Below are 14,035 nucleotides of genomic sequence, written 5' to 3' on the forward strand. Positions count from 1 at the left end.
TTTGCATTAAAAATGCCTTACTATATACGTGCACTCAAAACGCCTTACATGGTTGTTTTTTTTCGGCTAAAACACCTTTCTATACATGGTGTTTTTTTGCGCTAAAAACGCCTTGCAATAATACATGGTCGTTCTTTTTGCTGAAAAACGCCTTACTATACATGGTTTTTTATTTGCGCTAAAAACGTCTTACCATACATGGTTGTTGTTTTTTGCGCTCAAAACGATTTCGGATACATGGTTAATATATACACTGTAGTTTTTTTTCCAGCTAAAAACGCCTTACTCTCATGGTCGTTTTTTGGGCTAAAAACGGCTTACAATATACATGGTCGTTTTTGCGTTAAAAACGCCTTGCTATATATGGTCGTTTTTTTTGCCTCAAAACGCTTACTATAAGTGGTCGTTTTGTTTTGTTTTTTTGCATTAAAACGCCTTACTATACATGTTTGTTTTTTGCGTTAAAAACACCTTACTATATACATGGTCGTCTTTGTGCTAAAAACGCCTTACTATACATAGTCGTTTTTTTTTTTTTTTTTTTTCGGGTCAAAAGCGCCTTTTTTTTTTTTTTTTTTTTTTTGCCGAAAAACGGCTTACTATACATGGTGGGTTTTTTTGCATTAAAACGGTCTTCCTATACATGGTCGTTTTTTGCATTAAAAATGCCTTACTATATACGTGCACTAAAAACGCCTTACATGGTTGTTTTTTCGGCTAAAAACACCTCTGGTCGTTTTTTTTTTCAACAACAACAACAAAAAAAAAACCAACAACCGTGTGCCTGATTTTTAATTGACAGCAAACTTCAAAGATGGAGCATGGAGGAAGACAAAGTTAGCAGCGGCAAACAAAAACTAAAAGCAACAAGCGAGCGCAAACGAGGCTAAATGTCAACACATTCAGAGTCAAATAAATAGAAAGAGGGAAAAAAAGGAAACTCCCTTTGTCACCCACAAAAATCTTGTTGCTGCTGTCTGGAACAAATCTTGGTCAAATGTGCGTCTTTCGTGCGCCTTCGCTTTGTTTCTTCTTCGGCCTTTTGACCTCGTTTTCCTTTCCCTGCGTTCCCCCCGTTGATGGAGAAATACAGTCCGGGTGTTGGAAAGAGTCAGTCATATTTTGGGCGAGGTCGTTGGCGGCGGCGTCAAACCAAAATGGCCGACCGACTTCCTGGTTCATTTTTACCCCACGTCCAATCCATTTGATACCGACGGCTGAAAAGTGTAATGAGAGTTTATCTTCCGACCCAAATGGCCGACTTCCCTCATTGGTCAAAGGGCTGCCCCAAGTCAAAATGGCCGAACGGCCATTTTGATTTTGGGCAAGGTTTCCTGAGACTTGAGGACGCGTGTCCTCTTACGACAAATATGTCCGCCCAACTTCATCATGGGAGTTAAAACTGGGGGCGGGGTGCAATTTTGTGGCTCCTCCCCCTCTTTTTTTTTTGGGGGGGAGGGGGGTAGCCCTGCAATGTCGTCTTTGCACGGGTGGCTTTGAAGTGATTTTGAGGGGGTCATGTTGGAAAGGTTTTGGGCGACACAAGTCAGAAAAAGTTGTTTTTTTTTGCCCCGCCCTCGAAAAAAGCGACTGACCAATCAGACGGAAGAGTAGCAAACAGCAGCTAGGGGGTAGGGGGGTTGTCCTCAGGAGGATTCCAGCAAGGTGCTGCTGGTGACGATGTTGAGGCCTTCGTCCTTGAGGCGTTTCAAGGCGGTGGCGTAGATCTCCTTGCTCATGGGCAGCGCGATGCCCTTGGAAGCCAACTCGCCTAAACAAAAAAAACAAGTGGCGTTCGTCAACCAAAAACAACCCCACCCCCAAAAAAAGAACCAAGTATGAGGAGTTAGGACGGAGGAAAAAAATAATTGGCACCGCCCTTGCCAATCTCGAGGACTTGCACACTGCAAGAATCAAAACTGGACCCTCCGTACCCTGCCCACCACCTTTTCCAGCGACTCCCCTCAGGCAGGCGCCATGCGGACGTTTTAACAGCTTCTTTTCCCGTCGCCAATAACTCACGAAACAGTCATCCAAATCGAACTGAATTCCATTTGATTAGCCTTTATACTTATTTGCCATGTCTTTTTTTTTTACGATGATACTAGTGCAGCATGTCTAGCGGAGACAAATTCCTTGCGTGTTCTACATACAGTGATACCTCAGTTTACGAACTTAAAGGACAACCGACACCAGTTTTTTGTTTCCTAACTGACATCAGAAAAACGTTTTATAGCATCTAAAATACGCAAAACACGCAGGATGATATTTTTAGTCAAATGCAAAACGCCAATAAAAATGACTTAAAGTGTCTAAAAAGTACTTCAATTGGAAACCGGAAATGGCCAGTTTCAGAAGGTCCCGCCCCCTTGTTCGTGACGTCACGCCAGGATGCAACAAACGTTGTATTGTGCACCATGAGAACAAACGACAACTGTTGCGTTGCATTGTCTGCTCAAAGCCACGTGGACTCCTCTTTCTAAGCGGCTTTCAAAACTCTCAAGTACACTTTTCAGTCAGGGTGTAGTCCGAAGCACGAAAAAGGCTTCTGATTGGCTGCCGGTAACCAGTATGCAAATTGTGTTTTGCATACTAGGCACCGGCAGCCAATCAAAAGCCTGTTTCTCATTTGCATACTCGGCACCGGCAGCCAATAAGAAGCCTGTTACGTGCCGGTGCGTTTGATTTGAAAAAAACATGTTTTTTTTTCTCCTTGAAGTTGTCGGCCACCCGGGCCGAGACGTTTTGAAAGTTGTACTGGAATATGGTTCAAATAGTTCTGAAGAGGAAAGCATACATGTTTGCAATCAACTAAAGAAGTCCTCCCGTATCAATTCGAGCCGTCACTACTCCAATGTAGCGTCCCAGAAAATGCACAAGATGGCGCACAAGCTCTGTTGGAAATGGGCTGATTTGTCTGCTGGGAATTTGTGTCAACTAGTATCAAATAGTAGTCTTGGTGCAACACACAACAATTCACCATCACGTTATTTATGTGTTTTCCTTTTAATTTCGCCATCAACACGGATCAACACGAAGTTTTCACACCAAACAAAGTACCCAAAATGCATTGTGTGTCGCTTTCTCGGTCAGGGGCGTTCCTTCAGTGACGTAGGGTGAGGACTCGTCACCAACTCAAAAACAAGACTTCCTGAATATTCAGCGCGAGTCTTAAAACGTCAAATATAGCTATATGCGGTGGAATCTTTATAAAATACGCTCAGTAGAAGTCATTTGAAGCCATTTTACAAATTATGGACACAATTTGTCGGGAGGCGTCGGTTGTCCTTTAATTGGATCCCAGAAAGTGTAAGGCGAAAAGTGTGTCTTCCAAAAATTAATTTCCCATAGGAAACCACTAAAATAAGAATAATCCGTTCACAGGTCCCCATAAAACATCATTTTCCACTAAATAAGCCTTAAAACGACACCAAATATACCTGATTTTATGTATGATAAATGTGCTACTGTATTCTAATTAAAGAAATAAATTGTACTGAATGATAGTCATTTTATTGACCTTGGTGATAGTCGTTGATGTAGTTGCCTCTTGATGATATCAGAGTGAAGTTGCCGTGCTTTCTCGATGATAATACCCTCACTCACACTGTCCCCTGCAAGGTGCTTTTTGTTAATCCAAATCGACAGAAGTTTTTCAACATCTTCTATTGACTGAGACCATTGCTTAGACAACACAGAAACACCCTTAGCCACATGTAGAAATGGTCGACTTAGCGTACTGGGACTGAAGTCACACAAACGCACACCTCAGTGTTTTTCGATGATCTCCTTCTTCTGCTCGACCGTCATTTCCTTTTGTGTCCTCTTTGGCGTAACACTAGCCTGTGGTGGGGTCTTTTTTTTGGTCCCAAAAAAAGCAAACGTACTCCACTCGATAACAAACCACATGTGCACTCAAAGAAAGTGGGTGTGGAAAAGTAGTCCGCCAGCCAACGTGGCGCTCTGTGGTTTGGTTCGTCCGCCAAAAACGAGTTTGTCTACCAAGATTATATTCTCGCGAATGTAATGTTTGTAAGGCGAAAAGTTCGTAAACTGAGGTATTACTGTACTTTTTCTGATTCTAAATTGCGATTGTGAGAGCAGAAGGGGCACTGACCGTCGAGGAGCATGCGGGCGGCGACGGCAACCGGGTAGCCGACGCTTTTGGCCATGGCGGAGAAGCGCCCGTCCTCGCCGTAAACCACCAAACTGACACGTTTGTTCTCCAGCTCACCCGTCGGGTGGCGCAGGCCAAAGTCGCTGCGCAGCACGATCATGTCGCGCTCGCCGCTGCCTGAAAGCGAGCAGACGTCAAGGTGGTTAGCGTGGTTAATTTCATTTTGCCGTCAGTTGACGCTAACGTCAGTCAACGCTAACGTCGGTTGACGCTAACGGCGCAACCCCCACGTCAACCGAACCACAGCAGTTAGAAACCCGACTCGATTTAAAGTGGAAGCCAACAAAAAGGAACTTCAGTCGTATACGATTGAACTGGGACACGTTGAAACGAGGACCGGACGAAACCAGATCCACATGACGTGTGAACGAGAACTGAATTGCTGCCAAACTAAACAGGAACTGCAACTTGACCTCAATCGGAACCAGGACAAGCTTCAACTAGGACTGGACTGAACAAAAACTGAATCAAAATCGGAATATGGCAGAACTAAATCGAAACTAGATCCCGACACTACATGTGAATTGGAATTGGATTAGGATGACAAGAATTTAGAGTATTCTGAATGATGGAACAGACAGAGACTGGACGACAACAAAACTAGACCAGAACCAGACCTGAACCAGGATTGGCTGCATGAACTCCAAACTGCTGCTAAATCGGGTTAAGGGTTAGGGATATTTTGTTCCCAGTCCAACGCTCTTGCTCCACTTTGGTTCCGATTTAGCCACAGTTTGTCGTTCACACAGCAAATCCTGGTTCAGTTCTGGTTCTGATCTAGTTTACTTTCATCCAGTCTCGGTTCCATCATTCAGAATACTTTTTACAAATTCTCGTCATCCTAATCCAATTCAAATTCACATGTAGAGTTGTGATCTAGTTTCGATCTGGTTCTGCTGAAGTCCGATTTTGGTTCAGTTTTTGTTCAGTCCGGTCCTGGTTCCGATTGAGGTCAAGTTGCGGTTCCTGTTTAGTTTGGTGGCAATTCAGTTCCCGGTCACACGTAGTGGGGGATCTGGTTTCGTCCGGTCCTTGTTTCAACGTGCCCTTTTCGTCCAACCGAATCGGAACAGAACTCAGACCGGAGTAAGATTGTGATGCGGAAATATGGTTTTGAGAAAGGCGGCGCTTACCGAAGGCCAGTTTGGTTTCCAGATGTTTGCTGAGCGCCGTGAGAACGCTGTCGGCGTGAGGAACCACCTCGTCGTTCAGCATGCCGAACCTTCCGCACAAGTCCAACACGTCCGTCAATTGACAATTTGATCCACGAGCGATTGGTCGCCGCGTCGTTTACCATCTGAGGGACTCCATGGTGCAGTCGTCGCCGTCCACGCGCTCGTACACGGCGGCCTCCAGCGCTCGCTGAGACGTGGAGGCGGGCAAGCCCATCGCGTGAGTCAGGAGAGCTTTCTGAGGACACGTTGCGACACCGTGCGTCAATCAAGGCGACGACGGCGGCAGCGGTGGGGCGCCGGCGGGGGCGGGGCTTCTTACCCACGTGACGGGAGAGGACGTGCTGGCCAGCAGGGGGCAGGGCTCGCCGTTGATCATGCCCACTTTGACAAAACCACGCATGGCCCTGGAGAATCCCTGCCGGGTAACAAAAACTCTTCAAGAAACCACCTCCAAGGGAACTTCTACCAAACCGAGACCCGAATGGATCTGAACTACATCCACATCGGGACTCGTGAACCGGACCAAACTCAGCCAACGCTCGGATTCAAAAGGACAAAAAGGGAAGAAACCAAGGGTGAACGGCAACTACCCCCTTCAGCCAAAACCAGGACTAATAACCGGAGTGAAACCGGTCCCAGGACTCAAGCGGACTTGGGCAGGCACCTTGTACCGCAGGGTCCCTCGGAGCAGCGTGTGCGCATTTGGGATGTTGTAGAGTTTGGCGTACTTGGTGCTGTCGCGGTTGGGGTAACCTTCAAAGTTGAAGCCCGGAAAAAAATCCATGGGGGCCACGGCATCCATCAGACTGCCGCCGCCGGGGATCTTCACCACCTGACAAAAAAATGAATAAATAAAAAATAAAAAACACAAAGCCGACATTTTTTTTCCGCCTACCAAGGCAGTCGGCCATTTTGGACGGATGCAGTTGGCCATTTTGGATGGAGGCAGTCGGCTATTTTGGATGGAGGCAGTCAGCCATTTTGAATGGAGGCAATCGGTCATTTTATATCAAGGCAGTCGGTCATTTTGGATGGAGGCAGTCGGCCATTTTGGACGGACGCAGTCGGCCATTTTGGATGGAGGCAGTCAGCCATTTTGAATGGAGGCAATCGGTCATTTTGTATCAAGGCAGTCGGTCATTTTGGATGGAGGCAGTCGGCCATTTTGGACGGACGTAGTCGGCCATTTTGGATGGAGGCAGTCAGCCATTTTGGACGGACGCAGTCGGCCATTTTGGATGGAGGCAGTCGGCCATTTTGGACGGATGCAGTTGGCCATTTTGGATGGAGGCAGTCGTCCATTTTGGACGGACGCAGTCGGCCATTTTGGATGGAGGCAGCCTGCCGTTGTGTATGGAGGCAGTCGTCCATTTTGGACAGAGGCAGTTGGCCATTTTATAGACTAGATTCAAAACAGAGTCTGGATTTGTACCTGGTTGTCGCGGAGGAAGGTGGCGGGGCTCACGGAGGCCAGAAGAACGCCGGAAGGACTCCAGCTGAACTTGTAGCGCAAAGGATTGTCGGAGCACTCGGGTGCCGGAAGTCCGCCGCAGTATGACACGTACGACTCCACCTGCATCACGACACGTCACATGTTGGTACGGCCGCGTGAGCGGGCGGGCGTTCCGGACTCACGGTGCAGCCGTCGGCTTTGGCCTGATCGATGCATTCCATGGCCAGCATGTGATCGATCCCGGGATCCAATCCCATCTCGTTCACCAGGGTCACACCCGCCTCCTCCGCCCTGATGCGACGAGACGCTTTAAAATGGCTGCCCATCTGCCCGTGAGTGCATCCGCACGCACGCGACTTACCTGGCGTGCAGATCGCTCATGGCCGGGCTGAGGTAGCTGGCGTTGACCATGTCCACCTTCTTGTCGATGCAATGTTTTGCCACCAGGGGATGGAGGACATTGGGAAGCAGGCTGCCGAGAAAGAAACAAAATAAATGCCTTTGCTAAGTAGGTATGCTAAGTAGTATATGCTAAGTAGTTAATGCTACGTAGCAATGAAGCTAAATAAAACACCATAAAGTACTGTCGCTACATTCGACGGAACATGTTACATAAGCAACATTGAACTTGGTTCCATGCTCGGTAGCCAAATGCTAAGTCGCTGGAGGTTTGATAGCACATGCTATGCCCCCCCTCAAATTAAGTAGCCACAGTACATGCTAAGTAGTTAATGCTACGTAGCAATGAAGCTAAGTAATATGTCATTAGGTACTGTCGCCATCTACATAGGCCAGATTGGACTTGGTTAGATGCTAGGTGGTCAAATGCTAGGTAGCTACACGCTAAATAGTTAATGCTACATAGCAATGAAGTCAAGTCATACGTCGTCACATACTATCGTATACTATGTAGGCCATATTGAATGCGTTAGGTGGCTACATGCTAAGTAGCTGGAGGTTAGATAGCACATGCTATGCCCCCTCAGGTTAGGAAGCTACATGATAAGTAGTTAATGCTATGTACCAATGAAGCTAAGTAATACCTCGTCAGGTATTGTCGCATACTAAATAAACCAGATTGTACTTGGTTACATGCTAGGTAGTCAAATGTTAACTAGCTGGAGGTTTGATAGCACACACTATGCCCCCTCACATGCTAAGTCGTTAATGCTACATACCAATAAAGCTAAGTAATACATCGTCAGGTACTGTCGCATACTGCATAAACCAGATTGGACTTGTTTACATGCTAGGTAGCCAAATGCTATTGTGCATTCGTTAGCTACATGCTAAGCAGTTAATGCTGTGGAGACGGCTAGGTGTGGTCACCTGATGACGAGGTCGTGATCTTGTATGAGCGAGATGAGGTGCGCCTCCTGGCTGCTGACATCCAGCATGACGGGGATGGTGTTCGGGTATTTAGCCGCCAGTTCCTGCGCCTGCTCCATGCACGCGGATGCTAAAAGGAAGACATGCGGCGTAGTTGCTAGCGACAAGAAGAGACAGAAGGTCCCCAACTAACTCCAGCAATAGTTAGCACGGAGCTTGGGAATAAACTTGACATCCATGCTCGTTACCTTTAGCTGCTCCGTTTTCACATAGCTTAGCATGAAATGAAATGCTAACATTTGGTTGAACATTTTGGTGTTGAAATCTCAAATATGAACGTTTTTTTTGTGGCTTGTCATTTGGAGACTTTGCGTGAGTCTTATTTTTGTGCTGTTTGGCTTCTTTTTACACTTGTATAAGACAAAAAAAGTTTGGGGTGCGACGACGTAAGCTTAGGGCTCACCCACAGTTAGCTGCGTCTTGTCGCAGCGGGTCAGGTACTCCACGACGGGTCCCGACACGTAACCGCTCCCGAGCAACAGGACTCGCTTCATGCCGCTTTTCTGCAGGATCTGTGACTTCTCCCTGGCGGACAATCACAATTACTGTGAACCGGGAAGCTAGCTCAACGCACAAAACCGGGAAGCTAGCACAATGCACAAAACGGGAAGCTAGCTCAACTCAAATAACAGGAAGCTAGTTCAACACACAAAACGGGAAGCTAGCTCAACTCAAATAACAGGAAGCTAGCTCAACACACAAAACGGGAAGCTAGCTCAACGCACAAAACGGGAAGCTAGCTCAACGCGCAAAACGGGAAGCTAGCTCAACTCAAATAACAGGAAGCTAGTTCAACACACAAAACGGGAAGCTAGCTCAACTCAAATAACAGGAAGCTAGCTCAACACACAAAACGGGAAGCTAGCTCAACGCACAAAACGGGAAGCTAGCTCAACGCACAAAACGGGAATAGCTCAACGCACAAAACGGGAAGCTAGCTCAACGCGCAAAACGGGAAGCTAGCTCAACGCGCAAAACGGGAATAGCTCAACGCGCAAAACGGGAAGCTAGCTCAACTCGCAAAACGGGAAGCTAGCTCAACGCGCAAAACGGGAAGCTAGCTCAACGTGGAAAAACGGGAAGCTAGCTCAACGCGCAAAACGGGAAGCTAGCTCAACGCACAAAACGGGAAGCTAGCTCAACGCACAAAACGGGAAGCTAGCTCAACGCGCAAAACGCGAAGCTAGCTCAACACGCAAAAACGGGAAACTAGCTCAACGCACAAAACGGGAAGCTAGCTCAACCCACAAAACGCACATCTGCCACAAATTATGTAATTATGTAAATTATGATGACATCAACAATGTGATGAATAACATGATTTGAATCACCTGTCAATCGATGACAAATGAGGCATTTAAATAGAAATTGGTAGGCTACATGCGGTGAGGCTAAAATACATCAAGAACTAAAAATAAATGAAATAATAATACTTTGTTGTGTTAAGTTCATCCTGTCTACTTGATATACACTGTCAGGTATTTGAACCCCTACAATACACTGTCTGTAAGTAAAGAATCTGCTTTAAATTAAATAATAATAATAATAATAATAATAATAATAATAAGAAGAAGAAGAAGAAGAAGAAGAAGAAGGAAATATTAATAATAAAAAATAAAATAATAATAATAGTCATACTACTTGTAACTGGCGGGTATCTTGTCATTGTTTGCCACAAAAACAAAAATATAATTTATTTATACTTGTTCTGAAAAAGTATTTAACGTTTCTATGCAAAACTTTGTTTGTTTTTCTAAAAATCGTCTTGGATACTTTATAATGTTTTGTCATTGTCACTTTCGCCTCTGTGTCATGTGTTTTCGATAAAAGCGAATACGGCGAGACAGACGGAACGAGACTAATGCGAGAGAGACACAAGCAGAGCAACTGCTAGATAGAGAACGACAGTCTCAAGTCGACGTCAACGTTTATCTCCTTTCGGTTAATAAGGTGCACATGGTACGTTATTAATTTCTTTATTGACTGAATGTTTTGTTGAACTTATTGTAATGTTGTTGTTTCAATGTTCTTTATAGTTTTCACGGTGTTCAAATGTTTCACAATAAACGTTGTGACATCAGTACGAAGCGTCATCCTTGACCGGGGTAGATACACTACTACTACTACTAATAATAATAATAAAAAAAAAAATAATAATAATAATAATAATAATTAGAAGAAGAACAAGAATAATAACCAAATAAAATAATAATAAGTAAAAAAAATAATATTTTACAGGGCATACACAGAAAGTGACCCCTCCCCTCCTCCTCCTTGACCCCAATTCAGACACAAACAAGTATCCCTTTTGGCTGATTAGTCTTCATAACAATAGCAGCGGCAGCAGCATATTAGTTTGAGAGGAAGCGTCCACCCGGTTGAACTTTGGTGTTAATATCCATGCTAAGAGCCTGCCCCCAGCCTAGGAGTCATCTGCCCCCCCCCCACCTGCTCTCAGCGTTAATAATATGCATGCAGCAGGTCGGACCGCGTGTCTGACAAAAGTCTCTTTGGCTTTAATTAAAAACTCAAGGAAGACCACGAAAGGCATATGACCCCCCGCCTCCCCACCGTCTACGCATGCTAAGGAAAAATTAAATTGCAAGTTTAACGCTAAGATTAACATTTCCTGGCTTGTCTGGAAGGGGGCGGGGGGCGTTGGGCGGGTAGAAGCTCAATTAGGTTGTTTTAAGACGCGCTGGCCTGAATAAGGACAAAAAGATGCAAATAATGACTAGCGTCACAGTCTAGCACCGACAAAGTCAAACACAAACCACACAAACACACACACACACACACACACACACACACACACACACACACACACACACACACACACACACACACACGCATACACAGACAATTTTCATTTAGGAGGGCAAGCAAAGGAACTGGCAGTGGTAAATATGAAATGAAGGCCCATCTAAATTTGTATGGAATAATAATAATAATAATAATAATAATAATAATAATAATAATAATAATAATAATAATATAAATTACTCCTACTACTACTAATAATAACAACAATAATAATCGTAATAATAATCATAATAAATACTACTGCTACAAAAACAATAAATAAAAGAAGTACAGTAGTACAATAAAATAGTAATAAGAATAAATACTACTCTACTAATAATGACATACTAATGAAATAATAATAATAATAATATAAATGAATAAAAACAATAAGAATAAAATAATATTAAATAAAATAAAAACAATATAATAATAATAATAATAATAATTACTCCTACTAATAATAATAATAACAACAATAATAATCGTAATAATAATAATAAATACTACTGCTACAAAAACAATAAATAAAAGAAGTACAGTAGTACAATAAAATAGTAATAAGAATAAATACTACTCTACTAATAATGACATACTAATGAAATAATAATAATAATAATAATAATAATAATAATAATAATAATAATAATAATGAATAAAAACAATAAGAATAAAATAATAATATTAAATAAAATAAAAGCAATACAATAATAATAATAATAATAATTACCCCTACTACTACTAATAATAACAACAATAATAATCGTAATAATAATCATAATAAATACTACTGCTACAAAAACAATAAATAAAAGAAGTACAGTAGTACAATAAAATAGTAATAAGAATAAATACTACTCTACTAATAATGACATACTAATGAAATAATAATAATAATAATATAAATGAATAAAAACAATAAGAATAAAATAATAATATTAAATAAAATAAAAACAATATAATAATAATAATAATAATTACTCCTACTAATAATAATAATAACAACAATAATAATCGTAATAATAATAATAAATACTACTGCTACAAAAACAATAAATAAAAGAAGTACAGTAGTACAATAAAATAGTAATAAGAATAAATACTACTCTACTAATAATGACATACTAATGAAATAATAATAATAATAATAATAATAATAATAATAATAATAATGAATAAAAACAATAAGAATAAAATAATAATATTAAATAAAATAAAAGCAATACAATAATAATAATAATAATATTAATTACTCCTACTACTACTACTAACAAGAATAATAATCGTAATAATAATCATAATAAATACTACTGCTACAAAAACAATAAATAAAAGAAGTACAGTAGTACAATAAAATAGTAATAACAAGAATAAATACTACTCTACTAATAATGACATACTAATGAAATAATAATAATATTAATGAATAAAAACAATAAGAATAAAATAATATAAAATAAAATAAAAACAATATAATAATAATAATAATAATAATAATAATATTAATTACTCCTACTACTAATAATAATAACAACAATAATAATCGTAATAATAATCATAATAAATACTACTGCTGCAAAAACAATAAATAAAAGAAGTACAGTAGTACAATAAAATAGTAATAACAAGAATAAATACTACTCTACTAATAATGACATACTAATGAAATAATAATAATAATATTAATGAATAAAAACAATAAGAATAAAATAATAATATTAAATAAAATAAAAACAATATAATAATAATAATAATAATAATAATATTAATTACTACTACTACTAATAATAATAACAACAATAATAAGCGTAATAATAATCATAATAAATACTACTGGTACAAAAACAATAAATAAAAGAAGTACAGTAGTACAATAAAATAGTAATAACAAGAATAAATACTACTCTACTAATAATGACATACTAATGAAATAATAATAATAATAATAATATTAATGAATAAAAACAATAAGAATAAAATAATAATATTAAATAAAATAAAAGCAATATAATAATAATAATAATAATAATTACTCCTACTACTACTAATAATAACAACAATAATAATCGTAATAATAATCATAATAAATACTACTGCTACAAAAACAATAAATAAAAGAAGTACAGTAGTACAATAAAATAGTAATAAGAATAAATACTACTCTACTAATAATGACATACTAATGAAATAATAATAATAATAATATAAATGAATAAAAACAATAAGAATAAAATAATAATATTAAATAAAATAAAAACAATATAATAATAATAATAATAATAATAATTACTCCTACTAATAATAATAATAACAACAATAATAATCGTAATAATAATAATAAATACTACTGCTACAAAAACAATAAATAAAAGAAGTACAGTAGTACAATAAAATAGTAATAAGAATAAATACTACTCTACTAATAATGACATACTAATGAAATAATAATAATAATAATAATAATAATAATAATAATGAATAAAAACAATAAGAATAAAATAATAATATTAAATAAAATAAAAGCAATACAATAATAATAATAATAATAATATTAATTACTCCTACTACTACTAATAACAAGAATAATAATCGTAATAATAATCATAATAAATACTACTGCTACAAAAACAATAAATAAAAGAAGTACAGTAGTACAATAAAATAGTAATAACAAGAATAAATACTACTCTACTAATAATGACATACTAATGAAATAATAATAATATTAATGAATAAAAACAATAAGAATAAAATAATATAAAATAAAATAAAAACAATATAATAATAATAATAATAATAATAATATTAATTACTCCTACTACTAATAATAACAACAATAATAATCGTAATAATAATCATAATAAATACTACTGCTGCAAAAACAATAAATAAAAGAAGTACAGTAGTACAATAAAATAGTAATAACAAGAATAAATACTACTCTACTAATAATGACATACTAATGAAATAATAATAATAATAATATTAATGAATAAAAACAATAAGAATAAAATAATAATATTAAATAAAATAAAAACA

General features: G+C 39.1%; 1 protein-coding gene across 3 annotated transcripts in view; it reads right to left on the bottom strand.

Moving 5' to 3' along the window:
- Positions 1-776: 776 nt before the first annotated feature.
- aass (aminoadipate-semialdehyde synthase) overlaps positions 777-14,035 on the bottom strand; it is a 50,651-nt gene continuing 37,392 nt past the window's right edge. For all 3 annotated transcript variants that reach the window (XM_088995602.1, XM_088995604.1, XM_088995603.1), the window contains exons 14-24: positions 8,598-8,719; positions 8,135-8,264; positions 7,167-7,277; positions 6,988-7,096; positions 6,785-6,925; positions 6,017-6,184; positions 5,672-5,767; positions 5,472-5,587; positions 5,311-5,399; positions 4,118-4,294; positions 777-1,771 (exon numbers count right to left, since the gene is read on the bottom strand). In XM_088995602.1, the coding sequence (XP_088851728.1) occupies positions 1,647-1,771; positions 4,118-4,294; positions 5,311-5,399; positions 5,472-5,587; positions 5,672-5,767; positions 6,017-6,184; positions 6,785-6,925; positions 6,988-7,096; positions 7,167-7,277; positions 8,135-8,264; positions 8,598-8,719 (1,384 nt within the window). In that variant the 3' untranslated portion in view covers positions 777-1,646. The remainder of the gene's footprint in view (positions 1,772-4,117; positions 4,295-5,310; positions 5,400-5,471; positions 5,588-5,671; positions 5,768-6,016; positions 6,185-6,784; positions 6,926-6,987; positions 7,097-7,166; positions 7,278-8,134; positions 8,265-8,597; positions 8,720-14,035) is intronic.

Source organism: Hippocampus bargibanti, linkage group LG05 (genome assembly GCF_051943395.1).
Source record: "Hippocampus bargibanti isolate YZ-2025 linkage group LG05, ASM5194339v1, whole genome shotgun sequence".
In the NCBI taxonomy this organism is placed as follows: Eukaryota; Metazoa; Chordata; class Actinopteri; order Syngnathiformes; family Syngnathidae; genus Hippocampus; species Hippocampus bargibanti.